Source organism: Peromyscus eremicus, chromosome 15, assembly GCF_949786415.1.
Source record: "Peromyscus eremicus chromosome 15, PerEre_H2_v1, whole genome shotgun sequence".
NCBI classification, from domain to species: domain Eukaryota; kingdom Metazoa; phylum Chordata; class Mammalia; order Rodentia; family Cricetidae; genus Peromyscus; species Peromyscus eremicus.
This window is the reverse complement of record NC_081431.1, coordinates 4,399,395-4,418,511: the sequence shown is the minus strand read 5'-3', so window position 1 is coordinate 4,418,511 and position 19,117 is coordinate 4,399,395. Positions and strand designations below refer to the sequence as shown.

The 19,117-nt window shown below is 44.6% G+C and overlaps 1 protein-coding gene across 2 annotated transcripts; it reads right to left on the bottom strand.

Annotated features, from left to right (window-relative positions):
- Positions 1-1,560: 1,560 nt before the first annotated feature.
- Tatdn3 (TatD DNase domain containing 3) lies at positions 1,561-19,099 on the bottom strand. 2 transcript variants are annotated; one of them, XM_059280790.1, is made up of 10 exons: positions 18,949-19,099; positions 17,337-17,369; positions 16,282-16,355; positions 15,226-15,310; positions 9,176-9,238; positions 7,938-8,047; positions 7,286-7,341; positions 5,485-5,597; positions 4,076-4,156; positions 1,561-2,215 (listed from the first exon to the last, which is right to left on the bottom strand). In XM_059280790.1, the coding sequence occupies exons 1-10, from the start codon at positions 19,018-19,020 to the stop codon at positions 2,072-2,074; spliced, it is 831 nt and encodes a 276-aa protein (XP_059136773.1). In that variant the 5' UTR covers positions 19,021-19,099; the 3' UTR covers positions 1,561-2,071. The 2 variants fall into 2 exon arrangements, with proteins under 2 accessions (XP_059136773.1, XP_059136774.1); XM_059280791.1 differs by having other exon boundaries at positions 4,076-4,153.
- Positions 19,100-19,117: the final 18 nt, after the last annotated feature.

Here is a 19,117-nt window from a genome sequence, read left to right as displayed (position 1 = left end):
GGAGGTTTCACAGCACAAGCCTGTAGCCAGTCTCTGATTCCCAGGCAGGAGGCTGGACAGGGTGGGGAAGCAGGATGAGTGGCTACCAATACCCCTTGGATGTAAATTACTCCCCCAGAAGTCTGTTAGCTAGAGGTTCATGGTGTTCTCTGCAGGGGCTGTGGTATCTGTGAGAGTGGAAGGACGGCTGTAAGCACCATGACCCTAGCAGCAGATGGATTCTAACATTACAGTCTTAAAAATACCTTCGCCAAGATGCCAGGACTAGTACAGTATCTCAATGGCTTCCATCACCCCATTCAACCCTGTCACACTTCATTGTGCCCTAACTTCTATGCTTAAGTACAAGGTGACAGGCTTCCTAATTTCAAGAACCAATTAACAGGTGTATGGATAAACTGGGCCAGTCTCTTTCGTCCTGTTATCTTCTCCATCAGTGAAACCAGCAAACATCTCCATCCTGCATCACAGAGGCCTGCTCACTTCCTTATTTGCCAGGTACAACTGCTTAGGAAGCTGAGACAGCATGGCTGAGCCTAGGTGTTTGGGCCAGCCTGAGCCACATAGTGAAGTGTGTCTCTTTAAGGTGTGGGGGAGGAATATCTCAATGCTCTCACAACTGCTGTTTCTTCTGGAAAAGGCCCTTTCCCTGTACAACTCAGATCTGGTTCCTTCTTACCAGCACACCTCAGCTAGGCCATTGTGCCCAGAGGCACACTGACTGCCACATCTGAAGTATATCGAACTCTGCCATGCACACACTACTTATTAAGTATTCAAAGACAAAAATCCATGGAGCATCTTCTTTATTTTTTAATTCATTTTACATACCAACCACAGATCCCCCTCTCATCATTCCTCCTGCTCCCCCCCCCCCCAGCCTTCCCCCCTCCTGACCCACCTCCCATTCCTTCCTCCAAAAGGGTAAGGCCTCCCCTGGGGAGTCAGCAAAGCCTGGTACATTCAGTTGAGGCAGGACTAAGCCCCACAGGTAATGGGCTCCAAAAAGTCTGCTCATGCACCAGGGATAGATTCTGATCCCACTGCCAGGGGCCCCTCAAACAGACCAAGCTACACAACTGTCTTTCACATGCAGAGGGCCTAGTGCGGTCCCATGCAGGCTCCACAGCTGTCGGTCTAGAGTTCGTGAGTTCCCAGAAGCTTGGTTCAGTTGTCTCTGTAGATTTCCCCATCATGATCTTGATGCCCCTTGCTCATATAACCCCTCTTCCCTCCGACTGGACTCCCAGAGCTCAGCCCGGCCCTTGGCTGTGGATCTCTGCATCTGCTTCTATCAGTTACTGGATGAAAGCTCTATGATGACAGTAGGTAGTAGTTGGGGTGAGCTGGCTCAGGCACCCTCTCCACCATTGCTAATAATCTAGGCCGGGGTCATCCTTGTAGATTCCTGGGCGCTTCCCTAGCACCAGGTTTCTCCCTACCCCATGATGTCTCCCTCTATCTAGATATCTCTTCCATTGCTCTCCCACTCCATGGAGCATCTTCCATAAGCCTATGGTTAAGTGGGGGAAAGCAGGGTTGGGGCGGCGGCGGGGGGGGGAGGGGGTCCCTTGAGGCTTTCCTCCCTCAAGTGGGCAATAACTCTGGAAGCTAGCGTGTCTGTGGTGTTTTCCCAGTCTGCTCCAGGACTTGGCTAATTGAAAGTTGGAACCCAGCAGCCAAGCCAAATTTCTTTTTAAAGTTTTTAGAAATTATTATTTATATTCATGTTTATGTGTGTCTGTGTAGGGTATGCTGCATGTGTGCTAGTGCTAGAGGAGGCCAGAGAGGGGCTGCATCTTCTGGAGTTGGAGGGAGCTGCAGGCAGTTGCAACCCACCCACTGTGGGTGCTGGGAACTACATGAGTCCTCTGGAAGAGCAACAAATGAGTGCTCTTAGTGGCTGGGCCGTCTCTCCAGCCCAGAATTTGTTTTAAAGAGAAACATTTCTGTAAAACTATGAGTGCTCTCCATATAAACCGGCTTCCTCATGTCAGACTATTAAAGCCAATGCTTGCTTTCCCCAGTGCGGCCCTGAGCTGACTTGGCCGGGCAGTGGGTGGTTTTGAAGCTAAATCTGGAGCAGGTCCCGAAGCCTGGGAAACAGTTTTAATGCATTCTGTGTTGTCACTTCTTGGACTTCTTCCACTGAGATCCCTTTCACTTGGGCAATGAATTCTGCTGAAATGGAAATGTTGCAGGGCTCATTCCGTGTCTGAAAGAGAACAAAGCTGAACACTCAAAGTCTATACAGATCCTTGGAGATGGCAGCTAAGACACACACACAAGAATGAGCGGGTACAACACCCGATGAGCTACTTTTCTACTCTGAAGGAATTGACATTTCTTTATTAATGCTTTTTTAAGTGAGGGGATGAACTTGACAGGGTGTGGCTACAACGCTGACTCTATGTCCCTGCTGCTCAGAAAAGACCCTAGAGGTATGCGCAGTTGAAGCCGTGAGCACCAGCAGATGAAGCAGTCTACACCTGAACCCAGGAGAGCAGCTTGTCTCAGGGCTAGCCATCTTTGCTTTTTTGCATGCATGAGTGCTGGGAAAGGTCACTGCACTCTCCTTGGCCTCTCACCTCACAGGCCACCTGCCCAGTGTGACTTAAAATGTCCCGGGGACTGGAAAGACTGCTCAATTAGGCTCTGCCATATCACTGACTTTTAATACCTGTGAAATAAATAAGCATTTTGCTTACACTCAGTGGTATGTCTTAATAACCAAAACAAAAACAAAAACAAAAAAAACCAAACAAACCAGTATTTCTGTAATCAATAGCATTTAGATTTAGTGAAAAATATTCCTGTAATTATTAATAAGTGGATATTTGGGATAATAATTAGAGGAATAAAATTGTTAAGTAAAAAATACTTGATAATACAGACTAAAAAAATAAGAACTATGTCAAAGATTCACATTCAAAGCTGTTCATCATAGTGCTTAAATTACAGACTGGCTGAACGTGGTGGCACACATCTAGATCCCCAGCACCTGGGAGGCAGAAGCAGGAGGATCAGGAGTTTAAAGCCTAACCTGGCTACACACTGACTTTGAGGTCAGTCTGGCTACAAGAGACCCTGTCTTAGAAAATTAACACACTTGTGTGTGTGTGTGTGTGTGTGTGTGTGTGTGTGTATGACTAATACAAAGGTTTTTTAAATTATGCCTTTCTTACTTTATGTGTATGAGCATTCTGCCTACATGTATGTGTGCACCCACATGCCTGCCTGTGGTCTGTGGAGGAGGCCAGAGGAAGGCGTTGGGTTCTCTGGAACTGGAATTGCAAATGGTTGTGAGCCATGATGTGGGTACTGGGAATAGAACCCAGGTCCTCTGGAAGAACAGCCAAATGCTCCTAACCCCAAAGCCATTCCTCCTAATACCAAGTTTTAACAGTGGAACATTACGTGGTTATTAAACACTGAGGAAAAGTACAGCTATAATATATATTTCTGACAGAAGGTATGAAATAGTGTGTTCAGGCTGACCCTATCTTAAGGATATATATATATATATCTTAAAGCACACACACACACACACACACACACACACACACACACACACACACACACACACGTATATGGATAGAATGGTCTGGAAGGACCTGAGACCTTAAAACTAGTGATTTTTCATAGATAAGGCTTCATTCCCTTCCTGGAATGTCTCATTTCACCTCTGTGAGACAGTATCCTGTTCGCAGGAAAGATGATATCCTAAAAAGCTAATGAAGCTGGGCATGGTTGCTTTAACACCGGCACTCGACGCCGGGTGTGGTGGCGCGCCTTGAGCCCAGAACTCCGGAGGCAGAGGCAGATGGATCTCTGTGAGTCTGGGGCCAGCCTGGGCTATAGTGTGAATTCCAGGACAGCAAGGGCTGTTACACTGAGAAACCCTGTCTTGGAAAAACAAAACCGAACCAAAATAAAATAAAACAGAAAGAAAAGAAGGACTCTACAGGAAACATGGCCTCAACTTAGGATCCAAGTACTGCAGCGAGTCCCAGCCAAGCCAGAACAGCCCCGACGGAAGACGCCTCTGTACCCCATAAACCAGCGATCCACGTACCAGTTTTTCCGGTCCCAGTGCAGGTGAATCTGTCTCTAAGCAGATAGAGCTTAAAGGCAGCTGTTTCACAAGCTTCTGCTTCTTAGAGAGAAGAGAGTTAGCTTTTAACAGGTGGGAATGGAACAGCATTACTTACCGCGGACGAGTCTAACACGCGTCTTTACCACTAAATCACCGCGCTATCTAGACAGCTACCATGCTCTCACCAGCCTTCTTGAGTGGCCACTTTAAAACAGAACAGCAGCAGCCGGGCGGTGGTGGTGGCACACGGCTTTAATCCCAGCACTCGGGAGGCAGAGGCAGGCGGATCTCTGTGAGTTCGAGGCCAGCCTGGACTACCAAGTGAGTCCCAGGAAAGGTGCAAAGCTACACAGAGAAACCCTGTCTCGAAAAACCAAAAAAAAGAAAAACAAAAACAAAAAAAAAACAACAGAACAGCAGCCCGGCGGAGGTGGTGGCTTTAACCCTAGCATGGGGGTGGGGGGTGGGGTAGGGGTGCAGAGCTAGGTGGGACTATGCAAGCTGGAGGCGGCCAGCCTGGTCTACAGAGTGAGTTCCAGGACAGCCAGGGCTGTTACACAGTGAAACTCTGTCTTGAAAAGCAACAATAAAAACAACAACAAACAATATTGGCTCTTACATTTAGGCCTTGATGCATTCTTTTTTTTTTTTTAAAGATTTATTTATTTATTATGTATACAGAACAGGGCGCCAGATCTCATTACAGATGGTTGTGAGCCACCATGTTGGTGCTGGGAATTGAACTCAGGACCTCCAGAAGAGCAGTCGGTGCTCTTAACCTCTAAGCCATTTCTCCAGCCCGATGCATTCTTTTTTTAAAGATTGATTTTATTTGTATGTATAGTGTGTGTGTGTGTGTGTGTGTGTGTGTGTGTGTGTGCGCGTAGAGGGAGAGGTTTGTGCATGTGTACACAGAAGAGGGTGTCAGTTCATCTGAAGCTGGAGTTACAGCTGGTTGTGAGCTGCCGACGTGGGTGCTGGGGACAGAATTCAAGTCCTCTGACTCTTTTTGGTTGTTGTTGCTGTTTTTGTTTTGTTTTGTTTTTTTTTTTGTTTTTGAGACAGGGTCTCACTATGTAGCTCTGGCTGGCCTTCAACTCACTATGTAGACTAGGCTGGCCTCGAACTCTGAGATAAGCCTACCTCTACCTCATCAGCGCTGGGATTAAAGGTGTGCACCACGTCCAGCATCAGAGCAGCACTCTTAACTACAGAGCCATCTCCCTAGCCCCTCTTGGGTCCTTTTGTCTTATTTTGTTTCTCTGTTTGAGTAGAGACTTAAGATTAACTTTTGAAATGTAACCATAAGCACCACAAGTTTGTCACAAAGCTTAGGTTTTAAACTGTGTCACACATAGTATTCAGTAAGTCTTAATGAGAGGCTTTACCTGTCCACTTCTCACGATGGACGGTGGGATTGAGAAGTAGTAACCCGCCCTTACTCCTTCCATGGCTACCGATGGCCGACCATCAAATGCATGCAGCAGGACCTGTTCAGCACCTCTCAAATAAAAATGAAGTCAGAGTTCCATTTTGTCCCATAACAAAGGGTTTCCCCATTAGGCAAACTAAACAGATCTGAACTTTAAGTAAATATTTACCAGCATGATATGAAGATCAGATTCCATAACTTCTAAAGTTTCAATAAACATAGTGTTCAGAGGGGAGGAATAAGTTTTTGATCATCAGAATAAAATAGTTAACATTGGAATGCAGCTTTTAAAATGATCATCTGAACTGTCTGTACCACTAGATGGTTTCTATATATCCATGAGCTTTAAATCACTGCTCCTAGTAGGAGGGTTTGAGTAAACTGAGTTTCCTGACAGAGAGGCTAGCAGAAAAAAAATGGACTCAAATATGAAACAGGCCTCGGCTCATAAAACCAACCCCGCTCTTTTGTGTGTGTGTGCGTGTGTGTGTGTGTGTGTGTGTGTGTGTGTGTGTGTGTGTGTGTTGCCAAGGACCAAACCCAGACTCTTACTCATACCAGGCAATCCCTCTAGTGATAAGGTACATTCTTCCACACCAACCCCAGCTCTTAAAGGATAGTTGTTGAGCCTGCATAAAAATCATGTGTTCAGTGACCCAAGAAGGGCTCAGAACTGATTACTGACAAATTCATCAGTGACCATACCTCTAACTGCAGGTAGTTCCATTATTTCCGCATCTGTTTTTTCAAACACTGTGAATCTTCACTATGATCATACATTTTTTTTGTAAAATTTATTTAGTAGGTCACAATCAACCAATGTGTGTTTTTTATACACACAACTGTAAACTAAAAACACACCTGTACACAAACATGTACTGTTAAATGTCTGACAGGATTTTTTATGCAAATAGGAGTCTAAAAGTAAGGTGAATGGCATTTTAAACTCTGGAAAAGAATGCTGTACGTTATATTCACGTCAGGAAAGTCCAGAGCAGGTGACTGCTCTTTCAGTCACGTGATGGTCACAATCTGCCTAATACTGTTTGTTATTTATTTATTCTTCACATATATTTATTGTATATATGTGCTTGTACAAGCACCCATGTGCCATGGCAGAAGTCAGAGGACAACTCCCTAGAGACTTGTTTCTCTCTTGCTATCTGATGGGATCTGAGAACTGAAATCTGGTCAACAGGCTTGTGCACAAGCCCCTCTATTATCTGGCCCCAAAGCAACAGACTGAAAACATAGTGCATAATGAGACTGTCCTTCTGGCCTTATTCTCTTTCTTATTAGAGCCAGGGGCTGGAGAGATGGCTATGTGGTCAAGAGCACTTGATGCTCTTGCAGAGGGCCCGGGTTCAGTTCCCAAAACCCACATGACACAACTATCTATAATTCTAGTTCCAGGGGACCTGATGCCCTCTTCAGGCCTCTGAGGAGACCCGGCACACAAACAGTGAACATACATATATGTAGGCAAGACACTCATACACATAAAATAAAAACAAATAAATCTAAAGAAAAATAGAAATTGGAGCTTCAAGTTTTCATTTGCTCTAGCGGAGCCTGATAAACACATAACTGCACAAAAACAATCTTGTAAATATTAGCCTGGCATACAGACTCATCGCAGTGGGTATCTATCTTTCCTCTTGCTGCATTCCCTTCTCTTTAAGGAATCAAATAGAACATGCTTGTCCCTTCAACCCTCAGCTGGAATTGTGAAGCTTGTATATTAGGAACGTAAGTACCTTGTTCACGTAAGAGGTTGATGGTGGGTCTTCCTGCTGAGCGCGAGTGCACATTTCTGTTTAACAACAACAGAATTCCTTTGAAGTCTTTTACATAGGAAAAGACTGTTTTTGTTGTTTTAAAAATAATTCAGGAGGCTGGAGAGACGGCTCAGCTACTCTTGCAAAGGACAAGGTTTGGTTCCCAGCACCCACACGGCAGCAGCTGGTTAACAGCTCTAACTCCAGTCCCAGGGGACCCAATGTCCTTTTCTGGCCTCCACAGGCACTGCATGCACATGGTCTACAGACATACACGCAGGCAAACACCCAGACACATAAAGAATGAATTAAAAAAAAAAAATAACTCAGAGGAAAAGGGATACAGCCAAAAAAAAAAAAAAAAAAAAAAAAAAATGCCGGGCGGTGGTGGCGCACGCCTTTAATCCCAGCACTCGGGAGGCAGAGGCAGGCGGATCTCTGTGAGTTCGAGGCCAGCCTGGGCTACCAAGTGAGTTCCAGGAAAGGCGCAAAGCTACACAGAGAAACCCTGTCTCGAAAAACCAAAAAAAAAAAAAAAAAGAAAAAGAAAAGGGATACAGAACTCATTTCAAGAGGACCAGCTGTTACAGAATTTGCTCTGTAGTTCTGAGCAGAAAGGTAGTTCACCTACAAAGGCACATTTAGTCTTTTGGCCAATTGGACCTGTCTGATCAGGACCTGTCTTTGTTCTTCCTTCTCTTCATCAGTGCCTGCAAACCTGGGGGAGAAGTCTAGTCCCACCTGTAACAGAAAGACAAAAGATCATGGCCTCTCCATTCGTGTTGAGCCCAAAGAGACATGAGTCAGCACACAGACCACACACACCACTACACAGCAGCCACAGGAAATGTTAGCCAAAGTAGATACAAGTATCTTTAACAGTCCATTGGATACCCCACAACTTGTAAGTTGTTTTGCTTTCCTCTTGTGGGGTACTCCAACTCTAAAGCTCATCGTGTGTGTCACACATCTCAGTTTGGCACAGTGACATTGCAAGTGTTCAGAAGTCACACATGGTCACTGCACTGGGCAGCACAGATTACACGTGACCATTCTCATTGATGCTGCTGGGGTATGTAGTCTATGACCTCTATTCAGAATGATTTTCTTAGCTTTTATATTTAGTAGGAAGTAGAATTTTTTAAATAAAAATTTAATAGAATTTTTAATAGACTTTAATTAAAATTCTTTACCATTATTAATAATTTAAGTAACACAGTCTTTAATCACAAACTCAAGATTAAAGTATGCCTTTATGTTTCTTATAAAGGTTGTTTGTTTGTTTGCTTTTTGAGACAAGGTTTCTGTATAACCACCCCAGCAGCAGTGGAACTTGCTCTGTGGATCAAGCTAGCCCTAAACTCACAGGATCCGCCTGTCTCTGCCTCCCAAGTGCTGGGATTAAAGAAATGGGCCACCACGGCCCAGCACTGTTGATGTTTCAGTTACATTTATTGGGTGGAGGGACACACAGGGATGCCACAGTGCACATGGTGAGGTCAGAGGACAACTTTCAGGAGTCAGTTTTCTCCTTTCAGGTGGGTCCAGGTTCTCAAGCTTGGTGGCAAGTGCTTCCACCTGCTGAACCATTTCACTGGCCCTTCCTCTACAGACTGTTTTAGCTTCTCAGAGCAATGGCCACACTTAAGCAAAAGCAAAGTCTTTAGAAATATTACTACATCACCATCTCCCATTAATATAAGTCTAGAGTAAGGCTTTCTATTGCTTCATTCCCAATAGTATCAAGTTATTAGCAGGCTGAACCGGGTGAAAAAACTATCCAAGTTGGTTATAATCACTAGTACTGATTACTACACATATCCCATGAAGATCTGGATTAGACATCATCTGATCAGCAAATGGGTTTACCTCTCCAATTGCCAACAACCGATCCTTGTAATTCTCAATAATAGGCAAAGCTACATCCAGATCCTACGAGGGAAAAAAATGTATTAATGCTGAGAGTAGGAATAATAGTTCCTTATTTTGAACTATGTGCCAGGTCCTATGCCATACTGGTACTTCACACAACTGAATCCATTTAACTAACCTATGACATAGGAATCATCATCTATATCATGTCAGCAACTCTAACTAGAAATATGAGTAAGAACATCCATCCACACATGTTCTGGTTACAGGCCCACCAAGATCCCACTTAATACTTGGCCCTCTGCTTAGGAGGTATTTCCTCACAGATTTGGAGGAACCTGGAGTGGAAACTGGGATTTGAAGTTCCTGGAGTGAGGGAGACCTGCTCCCTCTTTCCCCCCAGGGTACTCTTGAGGAGGGAGAAGTGAGAAATATGTGGATAGAAATATAGAGGAGAAAGACAGAAACACAGGATAGCTCAGGAGGTCCTGGGTCAAAACCCACCAGCCCCTTCTGTCTCTACTAAAGGGCTTTTACAGGAATGCCAAAAAGTAGAGAAAAAGACCTCCCCCCAACACAGCCAAGCAGACCATCCCAGACACCTGGTGACCATGCACGTGATCAAGCCATCCCCTAATGCAGCTCTGCTGTGTAAAGCAAGTTCAGATCTAACTAGGAAACATTTGTGGGCTCCCACAGGTCCCTCCTCTTAATTTTTTAAAGACCCCCTCAGGCCCCATCAGATAGACAGGTCTGTCTTAGGTCATTCTCCCTGATTATTTCTTCCATTACCCATCATGGAGATATGCTTTCCATCAAGCATACTCTGTCTTAGGCTGGAAGCTATCAAGAGAAAGGTGCCCATTACTGACTCTCAGCCTCTGGCAGGAGAGAATACTGAGTTTAACTTAGCTTTGGCCCAGGTTCCTATTGAGCCATCTCCCAGTATAAGGACCATTTTCCCTTGCTTTCTAAAGGGTTTTTAAAGGACTTGTTGATAAACAGTAGTGTTTTAATTATCTCCTGTGAGGCAAGCTGTTTGTTTGCTTTTAGCTTTTTGAGAAGTAAATCTAAGCTTTCTAGCAGTGCTTAGGAAAGAAACTTCACTTTTAGCTTAAAAAAAAAAAGTTTTATAGGCAGTGCTGCCATTTTTATCTGAAAAACTACATTTCCCATAATGCATTTCTCTATATTGGCCTGCTGTTATGAATGACATTATGGACTGTTTGGCACAATTCTTTTCCAGTCCACTTCTGTTTCCCTTTACATGGCCAAAGTCAAGCTTCTGCCTTCAGCCCAGGAGGTTTGAGTCAACCTTTTTGCTTTTTCACCAGGGGAGATTGGGAGATGTGGGGCAAACATGAGCTACAAAGATGGTGCTGAGAGGAAGTTAGCCCAAGTTGTTTATGCTGAGATTAGATACAAATGATACTGAGAGGAAGTTAGCTCAAGTTGTTTACACAGAGATTAGATACAAATGATACTAAGAGGAAGTTAGCTCAAAGTTGTTTATGCTGAGATAAGATACAAAGATCAAGAGAGGATGTCAGTGCATAAACAGCTCATAAACAAGGAAATGAGTATAGGGTGACCTTTAAAACAATTGGTTGGTTCCTTCCACTCCCTCCTAGGGTTCTGAGTTTTTTTGCTATAAAAGAGGCTTACTGCCTAACAATAAACGAGTTCTTGCTTGACTTGACTCCCCACTGTGTCGGGTTGTCTCCTGGTAAGGGGAAGGCTGGGAAATGGCGAGCAGCACACTTACTTTTCCTCCATTCCAGGCCACCTCTTCAGAGGTGATCTAAGTTCCTGTTGGGGCAAGACCCCACAGAGAGACGTCTATTCTCCCCGAGCTGGTATTGCTAGGTGTTTTGCCTTCCTGATACTGTCCCCAGAGTGAATTATACCTGCCTGCTCATGCACGCATATTTGGGCAGGTCCTTCTGTGCCAAAAGTAAAATCCCCTCACGGCTTGCTCTTCTGAGTTACTGGGTCAGTGAAAGAAAGTGAAACTTGAAACAAAGCTTTTTCACAGCCCTTTCTGAGAGACATTTTCCCTCACAGATCTTTGTCTTGTCCCGCTTGTCTCCTCCCCAAACACTGAGTCCTTGAGGCAGCCAAGGCTCAGCTTTACGGTTTCCTCCTCTACAGTAACCTTTCCCCAATTCCCGCACCACCTCTGTTGGGGTTCCACCTTGGGGAATCTGTCCCTGCTTCGGCTTTCTGCCTGCACTTTCTTGACAGGCCCTTGCTTCAGGGTATTCTGGCTGCTGTTTTTTATTTCTAGCTTAGAGAGACATGGCTTAGTGGAGAAGATTTGTCCAGTTCCAAGAGGTCTTAAAGCAAACCACAGGTCTTTTCCCCATAGAGTTCCAGGTGAAACTAATTTTGCCTTTACAGAAAGAGAATCTCTGAGAGGCAAAGATCTGAAAGGCTTTTTTTTTTTTTTTTTTTAAGAGAGAGATTAAATTTTTCCCAAGAAAGCTTTTAGTTTTTGGAGAGAAAGACCGCCAAGTTTTCCCCAAACTTCTGTTCTCTAAACTTGGGCTTCATGGCCAAGAGGAAACTAATTCTGATGCTACAGTGTTTCCAGACAGTGCCATCATCTGCAGAGTAAAAAGTTTTATTTCACCTGCATTTGCCTTAGGGAAAATCCTTTCCCTGCCACTTGGGACCACAAGCTTCCCATGGGAATCTTTTTCTCCCTGTTTCTTCCTTTGATTTTTCCCAGTTTTCATACATAGCCCCATAGTTAGAAAATTAAGGACATAGTTCCTCTGTCTTGCTACTTATCTTATTCTAAGTTTTACTAATGCTATATTTTTACATCCTACTTTTCTAAGTTTTTTTCTACACTATATTACTACACTCTACCTTCCTTATTTTTCATAGATAGAATTTTAAGAGAGAGAGAAAAAGAAAGAAACCTAGATAGAGAAAAATATATGCTTCAGCCGCACTAGGGCATCTTCCAGCCCCTTTCACTCCCGAAAATAGATTACCCTTGCTTTAATTTCCATAACCGGACATGCCCTAACTTCCCACAGGGCCCTCAAACCCTCCTTTTGCCAAGTCCCTGGACCCTGTTTCCAGTTCCATTTGAAGGAGACCTGCTCCCTCTTTTTCCCCCAGGGTACTCTTGAGGAGGGAGAAGTGAGAAGTATGTAGACAGAAGTATAGAGGAGAAAGAGAGAAACACAGAATAGTCTTGGGAGGGCCTGGGTCAAAACCCACCAGCCCCTTCTGTCTCTACTACAGGACTTTTAAAGGAATGCCAAGAGGTGGAGCAAAAGATCTCCCCCAGCACAGCCAAGTGCAGACCATCCAGGATACCTGGTAACCATGCACATGGTCACGCTATCCCCTAATGCAGCCCTGCTGTGTAAAGAAAGCTCAGATCTAACTAGAAAATCTTTGTGGGCTCCCACACTGGAGTGGGTAAAAAGACATGGGTGGTCATCATGCACATGGCTCTGTCTCCTCCTAAGTAGTGGTTTGTGAGTTTATAATAGTGGTAGTCCCGTATTCCCTTTGTTCCTTTTTCATTGATTTGTCTTTATAATCCTGCTTGGTCTATCTATAATAAGAGTTCAACAATATAAACAATGCATTTCATATATAATCTTGCCTGAGAACTACTGAAGTAGTGGTAGATTGTTAATTTCATTTAAGAGAATTTGATGGCATCTTTCTAAGGCAAAGACAAAATTTAGAAATCACTTGTAGATAATTTTCAAAAAATTTGTTTATTTTATTTTATTTTATTTGTGTGTGTGTGTGTGTGTGTGTGTGTGCACTCCTCAGTGAGTTACGTGTACCATGTGTGTGCAGGTGTGTGAGGTCAGAGGGCATTGGAACTTGATACCTCAGGTGGCTGTCACCCTGATGTGGGTGTTGGCAACCCAACCTGTGATCTCTGCAAAAGCAGTGTGTGCTCTTACTGCTAAGCCATCTCTCCAGCTCCCTGTGGAACACTTTAAAGCACTCTGTGGGTTGTTTTCAGAATATATAAACTGTAAAGCTCTTCTACTGGAGAAAACCAGAACAAGAAGAACCAAGGGAAGGAGGAAAGGAGATGTCAGAGGTAAAAGAGGTGTGTGCTTGTGGGGACAGGGAGGCAGAGGCAGAGGGAATGTAAATTAAGGCCCTAGAAAGGCATCATAGCAGCTTGGTTAAAAGAATGCACACTGCCCTGAAGAGCTAGAAGTGTTGGACCCACATATCCAATAAGCTGGTGGCAACACTGTCAGACAAGGCCTCTTCCTTCAAGGACATCCACACTATCTGCCTCTGGGACCAGGGGCACTGGATGGGAGGGAGAAATAGCTCATTAGAAAGTCTGGTTCAGGGGCTGGAGAGATGGCTCAGTGGTTAAGAGCACTGGCTACTCTTCCAGAGGTCTTGAGTTCAATTCCCAACAACCACATGGTGGCTCAGAACCATCTATAGTGGTATCTGATGCCCTCTTCTGGTGTAAAGGTGCACATGCAGCTAGAGCACTCTACATAAACTAAATAAATAAATCTTTAAAAAAAAACTCAGAAAGAGGCTGAAGATAAGGATGAAGCTCAGATGCAGAGGCCTGCAGCTCCCAGAGTGTGTTCTAGTTAGGAGAAAAGCAAACACTTCACAGGGGACCATTCAAACCCCTAACAAAAGAGCTAGAAGGTTTCTGGCAAGTCAGGTGATAAACACAGAGACTATGCCTTGATTCACATTACTTGTTGTCTTAGTCAGGGTTTCTATTGCTGTGAAGAGACACCAGGACCATGGAAACTCTTATAAAGGAAAGCATTTAATTGGAGCTGGCTTACAGTTTCAGAGGTTCAGTCCATTGTCATCATGACAGGGAGCATGGCGGCATGCAGGCAGATGTGGTGTTAGAGCTGAGAGTCCTACATCTTGACTCAGAGGCAACAAGAAGTTGACTAAAAGTCACACTGAAGGAAGCCTGAGCAAAAGAGACCTCAAAGCCTGCCCCCACAGTGACACACTTCCTCCAACAAGGCCACACCTCCTAATAGTGCCACCCCCTTTGGGGGCCATTTTCTTTCATACCACCACACTTATGTAATGCATACAAATGTATTTTATGTGTCCTTATTGTTTTAAACTATGTGTATGTAGGTGCCCTCAGAGGCCAGAGGCACTGGGTCTCCTGGGGGTGGAGTTACAGGTGGTTATAAGCTGCCCAGTGAATGTGATGGGAATCAAACTTGAGCCCTCTGCAGAAGCCATGTGAATTCTTAACCACTGAGATGTCTCTATGGCCCCTGGACTTTTAATGTTTTAGCTGGGGATTGAACCTAGGACTTCATACATGGTAGGCAAGCACTCTTCCACTGAGCTAGAGCCTGTCCCTCTTTGTGGTTTTTTTTTTTTTTTTTTTTTTTTTTATACTATTATGGTAGTCTCATCTTGAGACATAGTCTCTCAGTGGGACCTGGGTCTCATTGGTTGACTTGCCAGTGAGCCCCAAGTATCCCCCTGTCTCCATCTCCCCAGCACTGAGATGACAAGTGTGAACCATCACCATGGCTATTTCACATGAGTTCTAGGGTCAAACTCAGGTCCTCACACCTGTGCAGCAAGCACTCTACTGACTGAGCCACCTCCCCAGCCCCTTATCACTTTCTTTTAGTGGACAAAGCAGTACGACATGGTTAAAAAATATGGAAAAAGGAAATCCTAATTCCACTATATCATCATGTCATACAATCTTGACTTGATGGAAGGTGCTGTTTCTTTGTTTGGGGGTTATTAACTTAGAACACAAATCAGAAGCTGGGTTTGTGGCACAGGCTGCAATTCTAACTATTTGGGATCATGAGTTCAAGGCCAGCCTGGGCAATTCAGTGAGACCCTGTCTCAGAATAAAAAACATAGCCGAGGTTACAGCTCAGTGGTAGAATACTTGCTTAGCATGTCTGAGGCCCTAGGTCTCATCCTCAGCTTTCCCACCCCACATCACAAAGAATATAAACTATGGGGGTGATCACTGAGTCAACAGTTATAATTTGTACGGCTCTCATTTACGTGACTTTTACCTTTAATGTCACACTTCTTGGTTTTTCTGGTGAAAGTTCTTGAACTGGGTGAACTCCCAGACATGGCAGGATAAATCCAGTATACCTAAAAATGTAGACCAAGTTAAGAAAGCCACAGTAGGCCAGGAGATCACAGTGCTTCCCTAAAGAACAGAAAGGGAACACTCTGCTTTGGGGGCTATGTTAACATGCCTTTTCCTCCTTGATCTTTTTATTTTCTTTGACACAGGGTCTCACTAAGTAGTCTTGGCTGACCTGGAACTCACTATGCAGACCAGACTGGCCTCAAACTCACAGATATTCTCCTGTCTCTGAGTGCCAGGTTAAAAGCATGTGCTATCATGGCTGCTCTCCTCATTATTTTAAAAAACAATTCTTTGATTTTTATTTAAACTGGACATAACAATCTTTTTTAGCAACTCCTTACAATCTTCATTAGAGCTAGTGTAGAGTCTATGCTTCGGTCTCATCACTAAGAAGGCTAAGTGGGAAAACTACTTGAGTTCATGAGTTCAAGACTGCCTTCAGCAGCCTAAACTACAAATCTTAATTGAAGTAGCACCAGAGGTGGAGAGGTGGCTCAGCAGCCCTCGGGCTGGAGTTCAGCTCCCTAGATGGGCAGGCATGGTGGCCTGGAGCTCACATGCCTGCAGCTCAGCTCCCCAGACGGGCAGGCATGGTGGCCTGGAGCTCACATGCCTGCAGCTCAGCTCCCCAGACGGGCAGGCATGGTGGCCTGGAGCTCACATGCCTGCAGCTCAGCTCCCCAGACAGGCAGACATGGTGGTCGGGAGTCAGCAGGCATGGTGACTTCCTAGAACTTGCTATAACTCAGCACTTGGGAGGCAGGGGATCCAGGAGCAAGCCAGGATAGCTAGACTAGCCAGAATCCGTGAGCTCTGTGTTTAGTGAGGAAGCTTACCTCAATAAATAGAGGACAGCCATCAAAGAAGACACCTAATGTCAACGTTGGGTGTTCACATGCCCATACACACGCGCATCTGCACACAGATGTGAACACCACACACACAAAAGAAGATGAGAAACAACAATTACCTTTCTGAAAGTTGCATAATCCTTTCAAATTCTCCTGCATGTTCAGCAACTGCTACAAGGGCCATAACATTAGCCTAAAAAAAAAAAAAGAATAGAATAGAATCACAAACAATATGCACATTTAATATAAATTAAGAGAAATGTTAATTTTTTTTATACATTTCACTATTCTCCTTTAGCAGACCCCAGGAATACAATCGAAGTGACTACCACTGAGTACTTATTATTTCAGGCCCCATGTTCAGTGACTATAAATGTCACTTCATTAACCTACACAGACCAAAGGTAGGCACTGCTTTAATTTACTGGACAGAGACAGCATTTTGGAGAGAATAAAGGTCGTTAGGCTCATGTGACTCTACAGCCCATGTGTCAATTAAGCTGCCGTACGACAGTGTGCAACTAATTTCATAAATACTTCCAAGATTTTATAATTTTTTATTTTTCAATTTTATTTTTACCTATTCTCTCTCTTAGTGAACATGGGTGCACAAGCATGTGCAGGCACATGTATGCCACGGTAAGCATGTGGAAATCGGAAGACACCTTTCTGGAGTCAGTTCTGCCCTTCCACCGTGGTCCCAGTGGTTGAGCTCAGAACTTTATCCACTCCACCATCTCTCCAGTCCTGGGTAACTTTTTTTCTAACAAATCAAAATGTTTCAGAAGACTTTTGTAATGTATCCTAGATCTCCAAAGTAACGTGAGTTTAGGAAGTGAGAGGCTGACCACCCCATCCATTCTACAGTGCTGCCATTCATGGTGGCAGGTCAGAGTTTCATGTCTCTGTCACTTTCCTAGCATGCATCTCTGCCCTGTTCCTAACCTTTAGACACGAGAACCCTCAACTGTCAAATGGATAATGTCTGACTATGAAAGAGGAACTTCCTTAGGAGGTGTGGAGACTTTAGAAGAGCTGACGTTAGCAACGGCTTAGCTCTGTGGCTGGCATAGCCCATGGAAACACGGAGCATATCTAAACAGTATCTAAAAATAGTATGTCAAGGAAAAACAGGAAGGGAGCAAAAGGGGGGCAGTAATGGACACTAACTTACCTTCTTGGCTTTCTCCAACACAGCATCCAGATCCTACAACAAACATAAGCAGCCACACTTACTTTACATAGGGAATTTAACTGCTCTTTGGCCACATAAATGTAGCTGAGACATCATAAAGGACAATAGTGTTTCTCCCACAGGGTGGCAGAAAATGAAGTGCCTCCCCCGACCCACCTCCTGTTACTCTTATGCTCAGTGACACGCACTGTACAACACAAACCTCTGCTGAGAAATACAAAGGACAGCTCTGTCCCACCTTACTCTCCCCCTCAGCAGCTTCTAGACACCCTCACCACACACACACACACACACACACACACACACACACACACACACTGCTTTTAAAGATTCACTCTCACTGGTGGCTACTCTCCAGTCTCCTGGACTGACTGTCATCTTTATGACAAGCTCTTTTGTTCTCTCTGCACTTGTAAGAGATCTCATCTGTCTTGTTTTGTTTATCTAGCGCCCTCAGGTACACCACGCCTGTTCTCTACCACTGAGCTATAACCTCAGCCTCTGGTGGGGTTAGATAGCATGTAGAATATCCAACTTACCTCAGTTTTTACTCTCTCCTGAACCCATGACTCACATTCTAAATCACTGCATAATCATTCTATTTGGAGGTGATCAGACATACCAATACATCCCCACTAGGGATTCTATCTGCCTGCCTCTCCACTCCCATCCCAAACCTTGGTCTTTCCTCGTCTCAGCAAAGGGCACCCCACCTTAAAACACAAACTAGAAATCTAAGCCATGTCGATTCCTTCTTTCTCCTTGCTCTTCACATCCAAGTCCACTGCGTGTACTGTTGGAGTTATTTCTAAAAATACGTTGAGTACATTTACTCTGATTCTCATATCATCACAGCATAGCCTCTACCTACCATCTTCTGTCTGTATACTGAGACTTCTTAAATGTTCTAGCTTTCTCTTCTTCACCTTTTTGCCACACAGCAGATCTGTCTTCAGAATATTGTTTTTCTTTCTTAAAATGGGTTGTCTTAAAACTCTAATGGGTTAAAAGTGTGCATCTAAAGCAATCCAAATGTCTTACTGACTTACCTCTCCCATACCCTGAAAATCTCCCTAGTCTTTGAAAATTTTATTTTATTATAGCTTCCAGCTGTTGGTTAACCAAAACAGGCCAAATTCCATACTGTATAGGTGTCTACAACCTGCTGGTGTTCCTTACTACCGCACCCTCACAACATAAGCGTCACCTCCTAAGAAATAGACAATCCACCCTCAGTCTTTCCAATGTAGCAGGTAAAACCTATTTCCACCCTACACACACGCCCCATCCAGTGTTCCTCTCGTTTGCCCCTCTCCCAGTCCAGAACTGGGACCTCTGCTAAGGGCTAAGATGGAGCACATCTCAGGAGTGGTAAGAGAAAGGACTGTTGAAACGACAAACACAAGCTTCGTGGAGATAGTTTACCGCTATTTAAGATCAGAAAGAACACCAGCACGACGGAGGTCCAAAGGGAAACTGGTCAGGTCGCCATAGACTAGGTAAGGGCCAGAGGGTTTGGGGAGAAAAGATAACTTTCGGGAAGGGACGCGGCCCTCCCGACTCCCGCAGGCCCCAACTCGCCCTCACGTACGCTGTTAAAGTCCGGGGCGGAGAGATGGCAGTGACAGTCCACTAGCCCCAAGCCCACGGTACCCATAGCCATTTCTGCAGACTTCTCAACCGGAAGCCGGAGTGGAAGCCTGGGGCCACGGAAGCCCGGGCGGAACCATGGGCACAGGAGGATCGAGTTTCCGGCCGGA